General features: G+C 48.8%; 5 protein-coding genes across 5 annotated transcripts; 4 read left to right on the forward strand and 1 right to left on the reverse strand.

Moving 5' to 3' along the window:
- Positions 1–403: 403 nt before the first annotated feature.
- Positions 404–6,628, forward strand: EDB93DRAFT_1328847 (uncharacterized protein). The gene is made up of 8 exons (XM_041455125.1): positions 404–512; positions 568–724; positions 786–1,217; positions 1,266–5,233; positions 5,283–5,517; positions 5,572–5,705; positions 5,754–5,845; positions 5,896–6,628. The coding sequence occupies exons 1-8, from the start codon at positions 429–431 to the stop codon at positions 6,590–6,592; spliced, it is 5,799 nt and encodes a 1,932-aa protein (XP_041306998.1). The 5' UTR covers positions 404–428; the 3' UTR covers positions 6,593–6,628.
- Positions 6,629–6,835: 207 nt separating this feature from the next.
- EDB93DRAFT_1086493 (regulator of volume decrease after cellular swelling-domain-containing protein) lies at positions 6,836–7,574 on the reverse strand (the record flags this gene model as incomplete). Its single annotated transcript, XM_041445975.1, has 3 exons — positions 6,836–7,035; positions 7,092–7,303; positions 7,366–7,574. 3 exons carry the CDS (start codon positions 7,572–7,574, stop codon positions 6,836–6,838), a joined length of 621 nt encoding a protein of 206 aa, XP_041306999.1.
- A 1,266-nt stretch (positions 7,575–8,840) lies between these two features.
- Positions 8,841–10,073, forward strand: EDB93DRAFT_1337662 (uncharacterized protein; the record flags this gene model as incomplete). The annotated part of the gene is made up of 4 exons (XM_041455370.1): positions 8,841–8,975; positions 9,026–9,239; positions 9,288–9,593; positions 9,646–10,073. 3 exons carry the CDS (start codon positions 8,841–8,843, stop codon positions 9,584–9,586), a joined length of 648 nt encoding a protein of 215 aa, XP_041307000.1. The 3' UTR covers positions 9,587–9,593; positions 9,646–10,073.
- Positions 10,074–10,208: 135 nt separating this feature from the next.
- EDB93DRAFT_1149660 (uncharacterized protein) lies at positions 10,209–12,263 on the forward strand. The gene is made up of 15 exons (XM_041449636.1): positions 10,209–10,457; positions 10,518–10,610; positions 10,664–10,688; positions 10,740–10,821; positions 10,875–10,907; positions 10,963–10,974; positions 11,041–11,054; positions 11,105–11,213; positions 11,264–11,406; positions 11,458–11,515; positions 11,570–11,637; positions 11,691–11,701; positions 11,748–11,877; positions 11,952–11,981; positions 12,028–12,263. The coding sequence occupies exons 1-15, from the start codon at positions 10,432–10,434 to the stop codon at positions 12,118–12,120; spliced, it is 927 nt and encodes a 308-aa protein (XP_041307001.1). The 5' UTR covers positions 10,209–10,431; the 3' UTR covers positions 12,121–12,263.
- Positions 12,264–12,316: 53 nt separating this feature from the next.
- On the forward strand, positions 12,317–14,244 carry EDB93DRAFT_484002 (uncharacterized protein). Its single transcript, XM_041456517.1, has 3 exons — positions 12,317–13,450; positions 13,504–14,106; positions 14,155–14,244. Coding segments are annotated over exons 1-3 (1,554 nt in total). The 5' UTR covers positions 12,317–12,500; the 3' UTR covers positions 14,156–14,244.
- The last annotated feature ends 557 nt before the right edge of the window (positions 14,245–14,801 follow it).

Consider the following 14,801-nt stretch of genomic DNA (forward strand, 5'->3'; position numbering starts at 1 on the left):
TGGAAGAATGCGAAGGTAGGAGCCGAATAGAGAAATGATAGTGCTACGACGTAGTCCCCGGCCTGTACGCGTCGCAAAGGGCGAGCAATGGCGAGTGTTTCATGGCGTGAACCAAGCAACAACTCCGCCGCAAAAGGAGCCATGGGCCATCAGCATTTATGTCTACACACAGGAAGTTCTTTGGTTGACCCATTAACCCATTCTTCAATTTATGCAAGGACTCACAGAGTCCCCTACAAGGTTGGTTCAGGAAGAATAATGCACAAGGGCAGTGATAAATTTCAAGAGAGCACGTCCTTCCAGAGGGCCAACCTAAAGCAGTCGGAGTTACAAACGTTATTACAAGGACACGTGACACAGGGCCAAATAGAATATTGTATCTCGAATCGACGAGCAGCCTTGTGGTTAGCTTTCTGCAAGCTTTCTACATGTCAAACATTTCACAAATCCAGCCTACAGCCACTCCTCCCGTTCAAACAACGTCATCTGAGCCGGGGGAGAAGGATGCCGATGTTCGTCCATCTTTCAGTTGTTACCTTGGATATTCTTGAACTGTTCATCATTTAGTTTCTCGTTCTTCGACAACTGAATAAGCGCGCTCGTGTTCGCCTTTCCCAAGAACCCATAAACCTTTCGCCCATCCCAGGCCGGGCCTCCTTATTTACGGTCGCAAACTCTCGAGGATGGTTTGCAGCAGTGGGCCGAGATTCCAATTCTGGGACAAGTATGTATCAATACTACACGCCCACATGCCTCGCAATCATTGCTGAATTGTGTCTTTGCAGTCCTTGTTCTGTCGCCACTCAGCGATCTTCGTACCGCATTTGCTACTGCCAACGATACAGATGACCGACCGTATCAACCTCAAAGGAAGGTTTCCTTGGGTGCTACCACTCCAAATATAGTTGTATTTGCATCCAATGACTCCAGACTCGTCGTTGGGCTTGCTGAGGGGTCTATTATGGTTTACGCCACAGAACACCTATTCTCTCCTGGAGACAGTCCGATCAATCTCATTTATTCACTTCCTGCGGTGCCTTCTGCTTTCATTGTTTCGATATCTCCGAATACGGGAGACCTTCCGGAACTCGTGGCTATCTTACGGGACTCTCAAGGTGGCTCAAATGGTTTAGCAGTAGAGCTTCTCGACGTGCAAAAACTTACATCTGTGGGAGGTTGGGTAGCAGGGAGTTTACCAAATACCATTCCCGCATCAAGTACGTGTTTTCTTTCTATAACATGTTAATGTTTTGACCCTTGTACAGTATCCTGGTCTCCCAAGGGCAAGCAGCTTGCGCTGGGTATGAGAAGTGGCTCCATCGTCACATACGCACCTACTTCTACCTCTTCCCCAAAGTCCAGCATTCCAAGCCCACCCTCAGCATCTAACGCCTGCGTCATATCCACGACTTGGCTATCTACTTCGTCTTTCCATGCGATCTACGCCCAGTTGCCTCTCAACCCAGAAGTCGAACAGACTCACTTCCATGTCTCCCTTGATGGCAAAACTAATTCTGCACAAGACTTTAAATTCTCCTCTCCGTATTACCCTTCGCCTGGGCTGCGGCCACCTGGTGCATTCATCGTGTGTTTGCGTGGATGGGATCCCGCAAAGATATTGTTATTTATAGGAGACAGTACTTCGTCAGACATTGGGGTGGTTGGATGTGTAGAAGAGAATTGGTCGAATCTGTTACTTGAGGAAACGTCGACGCCGAGCCTCCCGTTGGACAAGGACATGAACGACACCGTCCTCGTTGGCCTAGAACTTGATATAACTAGCACTGAGCCGTTCCACCACACGAGTGCGTCCGGGGAGGGTGTCCAATTGCCACCTTCACCTATCATGTATGCATACGCATCAGACGGGACATTAGCAGGTTGGCATGTCCTCAACATCAAGGGAACACCTTACCCGGGCATGGTAACTAAGTCCTCGGGAGCGATGATGGAGAACGCTCAGACACTGTCAGCCGTGCCAACCGCGATAATGCGGGAGCCGTCCAACGACATGCATGCGTCTCCTATTGAACCCACGCCACCCTCTGCCAATGCGTCAACTTTCGTTCAGACAGGCCCTGATTTTGGCCAGTCGTCTGCGTTCGGGAAGCAGCCTTCATTTGGACAATCATCGTTCGGTCAGTCTCCTTTTAGCCAGACATCGACAACCAATGCTTTCGGTCAGCAAACAACATCTGCGTTCGGACAGTCGTCACCAACTTCAGTATTCGCTCAGCCCTCTTTCGGACAATCATCATTTGGTCAGTCATCATTCGGACAGCCTACACCCATGTTTGGGTCCGCCGCTCCATCAGCCTCGTTGGCTCAAGGTGGGAAGTCTGCCTTTGATTCCGCGCCTACTTCGGGAGGGTTTGCGGCATTTGGCTCCGTTGGACCATCAAAGTTCGGACAGACAGAGTTCGGATTTGGAGGAGCACAACCCATCGCGCCTTCACAGAGTGCGCCGACATTAGCGCCTGCAGAAGATAGTATGGCTGCAGATGATACACCCGGCTTTGGTCGGCTCTCACTCGGCAGCGGTAACCCTGCCCCTCAGAGTGCTGATTTAAGGCCCTCCATTTTTGGGAACGCAGCTACATCTCAAGCTTCTCCTACAAGTGATTCAGTGGGAGGTGGACTCATCAAGCCTGCAACGGGCTATGGAGCTCTCGGTGACGGAGGTCAGCAAAAGAGCCCATTCGGTGCGTTCGGTGGTGCGTCGACTACATCGGCATTTGGAGGTAGTACCTCAGCAAGTACCCCGACCTTTGGATCTGCTATTACACCTACTTCTGCGTTCGGGAAGAGCGGATTTGGAGTCACCCCTGACTCTAGCTTTGGGAAGAGTACATTTGGACAGTCTGGGTTTGGACAATCCAGCTTTGGAACGTCGGCTTTTGGTAAACCGGCCTTCGGATCAGCCACTAATACTGCACAAACACCAACACCTACTTCCGGAGGCTTCGCCGCATTTGCAACAGGTGCACCAAGTGCTTTTGGAGTTATTACTTCCAATACAAGTGCTCAGAAGCCTGTATGGGGTAGTGCAGCCAATGCTACGAAATCCGATGCATCAACGCCTACCCAGGGAATTAACGCTCCACGTGAAACATCTGTGCCGCGCGACGAAAGCCGGTCTCCTTCCCCTGTTGCGCAGAGGGGTGAAGAGATCGAGTTTGGATTCAAAAGTTCTGCGCCAGCTCCAACAATGGGCGCCTTCAGTAATTTGAAGCCATCTCCATCTTCATTCTCGATGAAACCCTCCTCTGGGTTCGGATTGGGAGAACTACCGAAAGAGTCTCCGTTTTACAGACCGGCGCCAGCACAGCCACCTGTCTCTGCATTTGCTCTGGCAGCAAGTACCCCTTCGACGCCACCAAAACCTACTACTGGGGCTCCAGCCTTCGGCCAGTCGTCGATGCCTGGCGCTGTAACGAAAAGTCCGTTTGGGACCATGACGCCCAGTTCCCCAGCTCCTACATTTGGTGCGTCATCTATGCCAGGAGGGGCGTTCAAGAGCCCATCCAGCCCACCTCAGTCAGCTTTCTCGACGCCTCAAACGGGTGGTTTTAGTGCTTTTGCGTCAGGTGGGGGCGGGGGTTTCAGCGCGTTTGCGGGTGCACCGAAGTCATTTGGAGAGTTACTGAAGAGTACTGGTGACGAAGCCAAGGAACCTTCGAAAATGAAATCTGTCAATGTATTTTCCGTACGCATTGCCGAGCCTGAGACGCCCGCTAAAGAGGTTGCGAATGTCAAGGTAGAAGAGCCGTCTACGCCTACCATGCCGGTTGCAAAGGAAGAGGCTGTCAAGCAAGAGGAAACGCCACCTAGGACAACCACTCCGCCGCTTCCCGTGGTCGAGGAGAAAGCGCAGGAGGCAAAAGTTGTGGACAAGGCTTTGCCTCACGAACTTTCCTTGGAGTCTATCTCTTCTTCGATGGCCTCATCCTTCGTTGATATTACTGCTGAAGATGCGGCTGAGGGTGATGCGGACTCGACTGTTGAAGAATCGGATGAGGACGGGGAGCTTGAGGACGACACGAAGTCATTTATCTCTGATGATGAATCTGATGAATCTGAAGAATCTGAATTGCCAGACGAACAGGACGAGCGAGAAGAGGAACAGGAGGAAGAATCCGAGGAGCTAGAGGAAGAGTGGGAGGAACAGGGAAAACGGCAGGAAGAGCATAAAGAAGAGCCAAAGGAAGGGGATACACATCAGGAGGAGCGGGAAGCGCAGACGCAAGAAGGGGAGCCTGAGCCAACAGTGGTCCCTTCTTCCATTCCATCATCTGCTGCAAGGTCTCGATCGACCACTCCAAAAGCAGAGTTACCGACCATTACATTGTCAGCTTCACCTTCCCCTCCACCTCGAAAGATATCTCCAGTTAGGGACCAGAGTACAACGCCACCTGGATCTCCCGTACCCGAAGCTCAACGTGCTACACCTCCCGTGGTTTCGCCTCTTCCAAAGCCTCCTGCCTCCTCCCCATTCGCTATAACTCCCAGGACGACGGGTACTCGACCGGTCAAAAGCTCACCTCTTGCAAATGCTCCCCTCACCGGAGACGTGGAAGCTCCCAGTTTCCTACCCCAAGCAAAATCAGCACCTCCGGCTGTGGTACCGCATCCTGCCTCTCCGAGGCCGCAGTTCGGCTCGTGGGTGCCCCCAGTGACGCAAGACGCAGAATCTGATTCCTCCCGGCCCAGAACGCCCCCAGTTCTGTTCGGCAAGAGTGCGAGTGTGCCAGTCATCACAGCACTGCCTAAGCCATCGGCATTTACACTACCTCCGAAGCCCCTGCTAACTACTGCACCTCCTGCACCGTCTAGCATCTTCGGTGGTCCAGCTACTGCATCGCCAAGCATCTTCAGCGCCCCAGCTCCAACTCAGTCTCAGACTCTAACCCCACCGGTCTTTACGCCCCCTCCAGCTGGTTTCTTCAGTTTTCCGAAGCCGAGCGAGAGTCCCAGTCCTGCGTCTCCCAGCATCTTCGGCACGCCAGCCAAAACACCGGAAGCGCCTCCTGCTCTTACTCATCCGCCTCCTGGAGTTTTCAGTAGCTTCAAGCCACATGGGGCTGTACTCGCTGCTTCCACGTCTCTGTCTCCAGGTCCACTGCTACCTACAGTTCCCCCTCCTTCTATATCTCCGCCAGCTCCGCCCATCGAACAAGGCATGCAGTCTGAGTGCTCGTTTATGGTCTCACGTCTAACTTGGGAACTCGACAACGTAAGTCTTTGATACACAGATTCAAACTGAAGGCTCACCCTTTGATTAGCTAAAAACTATGGCAGCGCGTGCAACACAGCAAGCCGCCGAACTCAAGTCAAAGAAAACACCAGGACAATCTCATGTGAAAGCAGACCTAGCAGATGCAACGAAATGGGCGCCTGGAGATATCAAGGAGTATGGTCGTGTAATGACTGAAGTCCAAGGTGACATCAAAAAGATAAAAGAGCAACGGAAGCTTCTCAAACAATTGCTAAAGGAACTTGAGAGTAGTATGTTGAAAGGTCAGTCATTCATGCTGAGATCAAGATTATCAGTGTCTAATGCATAGTATACAGCGGGAACGAGAAAGGAGGAAATCATTCGATTTACTCGAGCTCAGACGGACAGTGAGTTTGCGAAGATGCTCAAGATCAGAACCCTTGGACCGGAATATCTGGAGACTCAGTCGCAGCTACGGAGGGATATAAGGGTACAGTTCTCTCTGATTGACAGGATAGTATGCTGATCTCATGGACAGACGATTGGGGACCGTGTACAGAAGCTCGAGGACCATCTGCAATCCTCTAAAAAGAGGCTTGCTGAGCTAAAGGCAGGCAAACCGAGCCTAAAGTACGTTTTCAATCCTACAATGCAGTCAACGTCTAATCATTTGGTTACAGGGCACCATCTTTGGATACCGTGAACCGTACCTTCCGCAACATCGATATCTCGATCACGCAACAAAGCGGGGACGTCTCCAAGCTCCAGCAGCGAATGAGAAAGCTGGATATACCTTCTAATGTCCTTAGCTCACGAGACAAACGGCTCTCAGAGTCAAGCGTTAAGAAGCCATCGGCTGTAATTCCCCATGTAGCGGTCACCACGGCTGCTGCATTGAACGCCGAACGCTCTGCGCAGAAGTTAAAACGGGCTCTACTGGCGGTAAGGAAGGAGCCCTTGCTTAACAACAAGGCAGCATCCAAACCCACGCCTACGTCATTCCTGACGCCAAGCAGAGCAGCGGTGAAGCAAGAGCCCAATACACCTGCTTCTATTAGTTTCATTTCCCTTCCTAACAGTGCCTTGCCTGCGTTCAACACCCCTACATTCACGCAAGGTGGATGGTCGCCAGAAACGTCTATCAATTACGACGATTCTACGTCTTACATGGCATCCTCTTTGCGTCGCCCACAACGGACTCCAAGACATGGATCTTCAGCTAAATCGGCAGCTATGCTCAAGTCGGAGAGTCTCGAGGCTTCTCCGACGCCCGCACCAAAAGCCCCCGCTGCTACATTTGACTGGGGACCACTACCAATTGTCGCACCAAAAACAACACTGTCCGCTGATGTTCGGCCCAAGGGTTTCAAGTCGTAAATAAATGATTTGTTGATTCGAATGGTCATGTACTGGATCATGATGTCTGGATTATGCGTCGATCTTTCATTGGTGAAATATATACTTTTGCTCGTGCCGTGTGTTTAAGATTGAAAATATCAATGTCCTCCATCGCCTTCGCTTTCAACATCTTCACCAGCGCCATTGACGCCATTCTTGTTTGGATGATATGGATCATCGATGATCGACTCCAGATGCTCGAGAGCCGCCTGCGTGAGGTGTCTAGTACGGTGCATAACGGTTGTTGGTGACGAAATCACTGCGCACCCGACCAACTTCACTGAGCTCATCGCCCTCTTCACCCGTAAACGTCTCGAAGGCGCTCTCATCCATAAATGCTTCGTCCAAGTCATCGTCATCTGAAACGTTTGGATCTGGGTGGAGGGAAGCACAGAGAGACATTGCCTCGAATATCGGCTCCACTGATCAGATAACTGCTATCAGCACGTGTGACGCGATTCGATCTCAGAAAACTTACGAGACGCAGGGTTTGACGGGATGATGCTCAGCTCTCGCATGTCGGAGGCTTCATCATTTTCAGGTGACTCAGTTGCTCCAGGTTCTCCTGTGAGCTCGTCCAGCTGACAATATATCGACGGTCCAGATTCTGGACGCGCAATTGCGTGTAGGGTGATGGCAGGGTACGGGACCTGAAATCCGACCCCAGTCGATGACATGAAGACAAGGGCGCTGTGGGGGACGAGATACACATCAGAATAAAGGGATGATGTGTGATTTATTAATATAACTACTTCTCAATCACGAATAACGTTCCATTCGCGCAATCTTGTTCGGTGAATGTGTGGAGGGGAGGATCGAGCATCACGCGTACATTGTCCTCCTTGTGACGCAGCACGGGAGGGATGTCGTTGAACGATGTAGGAGTCGATCCTACGATATTTCTGTGTTCCTCAGGGGAGACATGTTGTGGGACAGATGAGATCAACGTCGTGGAGACCATTGTGTCAGTGTGTACCAATCACGGTAGATCGAGTTGAATCTTATGAAAAGTCGGGGACTGCCGCTTATGATCTTATTTAGATAGGTCATGCCCTGGATTCAAAGGTCCGTCACGGTTTTGGTCGCTGGGCCATTGAACATGCTGGTCTCACTCTATCAGTCAGATTGCGAGCACAGGTGTCATTATATCAATGGTTGCTCTCAAAACGTATGAAAAGCCAACAGGAGGGCAGCATGCGAGTGTAAGTCGTATCTTTTACTCAATCGTACAATACTGTGACCTGCTCGCTATTGACAAACCGAAGTGTTCCTTCAACAGAAGGGCGACCGATGAGCGTGATCCAGCAGGAGAACACGAAATTCAAGTGCTGGACAGGGTGATAAACAGGGGAAGAAGTGAATAACTCGAGGAGTATGAATCCCGCGTGCCCTCCGCGTGCCCTCCGTGTGCCCTCCGTCATCGATGGCACAGCGACACACTCATCTCGGAACATGCTGATGCAACGTCTTTTGACGCATTGACATGAACGTGATTTGCGTCCTCTTTTCAACGAGGTCACAAATGCGCAAACGAGCTCGAAAATATGACTAGGGAGGCAGATCCGCATGTTAGAAGTGGCACTAGTCGCGCAGGCATTGACAGGCTGAGCAGTGGATCGTTCGGATAATCGTCGCTGACAACTCGTAGAAATTTCGACCCAAATTTCGACCCAAACCTGCCAAGGGCACATTATAGCGTATGGTGCGTATGCCACGTAACCAACTCCTGGATCTTCTCTGCAGACTCTTTCGCGAGCAACCCTGATGGAGCATCAAGCCACTGCGCGAGCGCACCCAGCAGCCCGAACATATCCCAAAGAGGTCCTTCTTGAATTAGAGCGTACAATGGAATGCAGTGGGAGCTGAAGTTCCGACGTGTTCGCCAAAGATGGGGTATTTGATTTCAGTTACGGTTGTTTTTCAGAACTGAAGTCTAGAGAACGGATGAAATATGAAAACGTCCCCAGACCAAGTTCTCTTCCAGAAGGAGTCTCCGGTGATATGGGGATGAAGACGAGGACGATGACATGGAGGAAATTTAATAGGTTTGCATCACAGACAGGCGTTGCTTGCTCCTTGTTTTCTGCTCATCATGTTACCATGTATGTGTCATAGCTGATTTCGATCATAAGCTGTTCACCCGTGTGAAAACAGCGGCATTTGATGCATGATAGGAAAGAGCTTCTGACTTCAAAGGCTGTTACTTTATAACTCACAGTCTCACACTATGAACATCCCGTCGTTACTTGGTGACGGTAAGGGCAACTATAGAGTACATGTTGTGGGCAATAGTGGTGCGCCCGTCATTTGCTCGTGGCCTCATTGCTCATTGATTCATGGGTACCTGGCAGGAGTTGGCAAGGTAGGCTTGAATATATATAAAATCCAAGCCTTGGAAACATCTTTTTCAAGTCAACCGTCAGCGCGTACATTGCCACTAAACTCAATATACCACATATTTCCGTGGACGCACTTTTTTGGCGACCCGGGTGGGCAACCTCTTCAGATGACGAGTTCAAGGAAAGAATTTCTGCTGCAATGTCACAGAACTCACAAGGATGGGTCATCGACGGCAACGGCGGCCGCAGCAACGCGCTCATCTCGGATCATGCAACGGATGTTATTTGTACGTCATTGGCTTACCGGCTTAGAATCTACCCATAGTCCGGTTTAGGGCTCGACCCCCCTCTATGGCTCTACTTGCCGCGAATGATTTGGCGTACGCTTCTTCGGCTGTTGAACATAATCCCAACCTGCGCGGAAGGGTGCCGCGAAACTTGGGGAGAGGCCCTATCCACGAAAGGTATCATCTGGTACTGCATTACGCACCATGGATATTGCAGACACAAGTTCGGCGAAATGCTCGTTCGTAGCTCGATTGCAAAAGGAGGAAATATGAGGCGCCTTAATGAGTGGGACGGCGATTTGACGATGTGGAAGGCTGGACTCGAGGAGATGCTGCGTACGCACTAATGAGTATGTGAGTTGGTTGGTCCAAGATATTATCCTCGCTTGATTAATTCGTGATACAGATTCGATTAGCTCATAATGACAAGGTTACCATCATGAGATCTTACTCATTCATTATTAAAAAGGGACTGACTTTTGATTGGCGACTGTTAGCATTTCGGCTCTCTATCTTTTGGAAACCATGTTACCATTCAATTGACGTTATTTAGTAAAGGTTCAAGTTGGACCCCGCTAAATCTGACTGTGACGGAGGAAGGTATGAATATTTTCTTATTGTATCCTCTGCCAACCCTAGCCTGAGTACCCGCGAATACTGCCATCTTTTTGAATTATGGAGTCCTGCTTCCGCTCCTTACCGGAATCCAGTGCAACCTATGAATTTAGGTTGGTGTCCGTCGTCGCTAGGATTCGGAGCACCTAGCTCTAGACTCGCAGGACAGTACAGGATAGATATGTGTGAGGACAGTGAACTTTTGACTTTCAAATGACGAGCGGTGGCCTTAAGGTCTCCTTTCTGCACTATAAGTGCTTATGTAAAAGCATGCGAGGAATTTCGAAGTTTTGTTTTAACTCTGAAGATCTCTCATGTGCTCGGGTCTTGAATTAATCTGACCGCGGCGACCTTCCAAAACAGAACGAAAAAATCTCGTGATCGTGTTGATTCTTAGAATAACAGCATCACCCTGACTTAAACCCTGAAAACGTACGCTTCAATCGGACGAGAATAAGATGCGGATGGGCTATCATCTACTAATACTTATATGAGAACCTTGCCCATTTTCCCAGTCTTTTAGTCCCCTTACCGTTTCAAGGAGCTGAACAGCTCAATATTATTGGTTTTGTCCAGCATGCCGCTTACTACTGCTGGAATCTCGTAGGTCGTCAAGTTCGTCAGATACCTGCTGGTCTTACCAGCGCACTCACTGGTAATCAGTTTTGGCCCCTTGCTCGTAGGCTTTGCTATCAACGCAATTTTGTACGGTGCGCTGGTCACATCGGGACTCGTATATTTTTCTTCCTTCAAAAAGTGAGCAATGCAATCTAATATCCATGTTCACTTTGTAATCAATTCTTTCCTAGTGACGGTCTATGGATACGACTTCTTGTATGAGGTATTTCATAAATGGACGGACGGCAGGTTGATTTTATTTTCTAGGTATCAACCCTTTTGTTGTTGTGCACAGCCAATGTCATCCTGCAGTTCGTCTTCTTGAATGACACTCTCATTATTCACTTTGGTGTGTTGATTCTATTCGTACTGGATACAGAGTCTAAACTGGTGATTGCAAAGGGGACCAATATGCTTTGTCCAGAGCCAACTGGGGTGTGTTGTTTCTTCGAAATTCATGCGCCATCTTGATCTTATTGGACATTTCCAGTTTTCTCATTATGTGCGTACTTCTCTTCAATAGTCACATCTGTTAGCATGTCGGTAACTACCCATATCACATTCTTAGTACCTGGCATTTCGGTATTTTTTCTTCTATCGTAAGCCTCTTTTGCCGGCTGATGATGTACAAGGGTATTGTATCCTCCCTCGTCCAGTTCTTCTTCGCCTGGAGAATCCGCATCCTGACGTCTAGTGTATGGCCAATTGGAATCATGGTCATTCTCGCGAGTACTGCATTCCGTAAGTAGTCTGACTGTTCAGACTCACCGTTATTGTCTCATGGCTGCCAGTTTGTGGCATCGGGACTACGATTGCGATCAATATGGTGCCCGTGTTCACCCAGTTTCATAGGTTCGAAGTCGTATTTGTCGTCGGCCTTACCTCTTCTGCTTTGGACAACCTCCTGATTACTGGGTTGCTTGTCCGGTCTCTGGTCTGTCAGTTCTCATTTTCACAAGGGCATACGTGCTTTAACATGCCACAGCGTGAACATAAAACTGGATTCATGGACACTGATCATATAATAAAAAAGATCATACGAGGTACTTGACTTTTAGTCGGTTCCTGTGTTAATAAGTGAGAAATTGGCATTTTAGTTACTCTGCAGACCGGTCTGCTGACAGCAATATGGACCCTTGTTGACCTGGCCATATATATAGCGCTTGTGAGTTCGTCTGTTTGGTATTAAAGATCGACTTACAACTTTGGTTTCACCAGACCGATGGCATGTAAGTACATCTCGTATATGCTTTTTTTTAAATCAATATTCTACAGGCATTTGGTCTTCAATGAATCTCTCGCGCAATTTTACACGATTTCCCTCATGTCGACGTTGATAACCCGTCCACGAGACCATGTTTACACCGACTTCACTGTTGTAAATGGAGACCAAACTGAGAGAAGGGTCCGTCGTTTTTTCTTGATTGGCTCACGGTGCCAAGGCTTTTTTTGATGATCAACAGCTAACCAGGATACCAGGTTGCCCAAGCTCCCCTTGAATGCAGAAATGTAAGGGATCTCGTCGTTCAATATTTCGTGCTTAATCTCGATGTAGGTTGATCGGAGGCGCAATTCAGGGTTAGTTTTTGACGCGGTCAGCTTGAAGAAATTCGACACAGTACACATCGGCACGGACACTCAGCAGTGACATAGCATTAGAAATTAGAATCCGTCATGTAATATATATACGCACTGTATTATTGACTTTTGCAAGCATGTAGATAGAGAACACATCTGGTCCATGTTCACGACCATTCATGCGCTGTTACAGGCAGCCTCGTGGATGATGTACTTGGCGATACGGAAGTGCTTACCTCAGCATCAAGCCTTGAGGCGCCGGAGGCTTTACGTCTTGAAGACGATGGCCCTTCTCTTCGTCATCAACCATGAAGCTTTGAAGGTCATCCACATCAATATTTGGTATAATGGCATCCGGTTTATTACGATACGAGAGCGTTGGTTTTAAACGCGTATTCCCTCGTATCCTGCTCGTTCATCAAGCAGACCTGTCAGTCGTCATCTAGAGGAATGGCATCAACAAGCGCTGTGAAATTCCCTCCTCTCTTATCCAAGAAATTCAACATCCCCGACGTCAAGCAAGACGTGCTCAAGTGGGATAAGGAATGGGAGGCGGCGATCGCATCAACAACAGCAGCAGACATCCTCAAGGAGATCTCCCATTTCCTGGATGATTCTTTCTTCACTCCCGATAGCTTGAAGTTCTTTCACTTGGATCTCCGCCACATTCAAGAGGGCACAGCTCGAAACCTGCGCCAAGCATTCAACACAGTACAATTTAACACCATTTGGTTGTTGTTGGATGCCTCTGAGCAGATGAGACATATCCTTCAGGGTCTTGAGAAGGCATCTGAGGCACCTACGCTCTGGGGTCAAGATAGTCGTGCTTTTTGCCCAGATGTCACTGTTTCAAACTTCCTATCGGATGGCGGGAAGGGTTTTCTAGTTTTTATTACTCGTTTCTTGGAGGTCTTCGATTCGTCAAATCCAGCGTTCCTACCAAATTCGTGGTGGGAACAGGCGTCGGATCTGCCAAACCCGTGGTGGAAACAGACTTCAAATGGTGCTAACAGAGAGAGATCTGAAAGTACAAAGATCCTGTTTGAAGTCGCAACTATTGACAGGAACAACTTCATCGGTGGGGTTTCTCTCTCTCATCAAACATTGTGTGTGTCTGAAAATCAAGTATCAGGTTTCTTCTTGCTGTGCTCGTTGACGTCGATTTTATACGACATTACCCATCGTAGCATGGGGATGAAAGATGTCCTGGACGTCGTGGAGAATACAGGAGCATATTTTGCCCATGCTTTAGCACAGGCGAAGACTACTCTCAGGGACAAACCCCTCGTACGCTGCGAGAACTGTACGAAAACACCAGAAGACATCGGACAAGGCGTTCATTTCATGGTGTGTAGCACTTGCAAATCAAAGCTCAAGTTCGAAGTGCATTATTGCTCCCAGTACGTGGTAGTGCTATAATCTTCTTCGTCATACCTCATGTTTTATTCACTAGATTCTGCCAGAACAAGGACTGGCCCGTTCACAAAAAGGCTTGTGGCAAGAAGAAAGTTTCAAAAGGTCTCAGCGGAACAAAGGATGACCACCTTTGGCAATTCAGTGGTCAAATGAGTCCAATTGCCGACATGATGTGTGGTCTCCCAACGAATCAGGATGGGACTGTGGATATCGCAAACATTGGCGTAGGTCCCTGTAAGGGCCAACGTTCCCCTGCTGCAAAGCGTCAAGCCGACATGCTTGAAGCCGATAAAGAAGCCGATTATTTCCTCTTCACTGCAAACGGTGTGCCAGTTCGCTTCGTGATCGATGATTCGGGAGCGAAGATGGTCTTCCGGATCCACCGGCGCATGTACATGACGAAGACCGCTGATTCTGGTCTCGAGGCTATGGCAGAGTATATGCTCAAACACATGAGCGGATATCCTGGTTTGAGTCGGGATATCATCCTCAAGCAGCTCTGCACGGAATACGGGAACAACACTGCCAAAAGGGTGGCCGAGTGGGAGCAGAGAGCTCGAGAACTTGGAATTGGCACCGGCACGGTGATAGGGTCTATGTCAAAAGATTTCATGAAGATATTAGGGCATACCTTCTCGTGGTATGGGTTTTTGTTCTCGTTTTCCGGATTTTATTGATCTGTGTTTAGAGATCGCATATTGTCTTCACAAGAGACCACAAAGATCCAGTGCCTTCTGCTCGCATCTGTCCAACATTCCTCCAACTTGAAACGCTCCACTAGGGTATTGTATTTGTCAATAAAGTACACAGTTATGCTTGTTGAACGGAACGTTGTACATTGTGCTATTTTACAAGATAAGTGTGATTCACAAACAAAGATTACCAGGAAAGACTGCACAATATGGAATGATCCACGCAGTCGAATGTCTGGCCAGCGGTGACAGCATCTGTAGAACGCGAGTGGGACTCTCCTGCGAACAGCAATTCTGGCAGTGCGCGCAACGTTGCGATACATTTGGCTGGACTACTGTTCCGTTAGATGTGCAGATCGTCATGCTGATAAAATCGTCTTAATCATCAGACATCCCGACAGCGTGCAAAGACAAGCCGGATGATTCTATACGACCTGTCTGTGGGAGGAGAATGATCCAAAGCATTTTGCTTAACGATGCAGAAGTAACTCAGATTAATTCAACGGGACGCTGTGTGTGGCTCTAGTACAGTACAGAATGACGAAGTATCATGCAGAAATAAGTAAGCAACAAGAAAGCGAGGGAATGGAAACAACTAGAGATACAGTAGATGAAATAACTTATAGCGAATCGAGTTTTAACT

Source organism: Suillus bovinus, assembly GCF_016758785.1.
Source record: "Suillus bovinus strain UH-Sbo-P2 chromosome Unknown EDB93scaffold_33, whole genome shotgun sequence".
NCBI lineage: Eukaryota > Fungi > Basidiomycota > Agaricomycetes > Boletales > Suillaceae > Suillus > Suillus bovinus.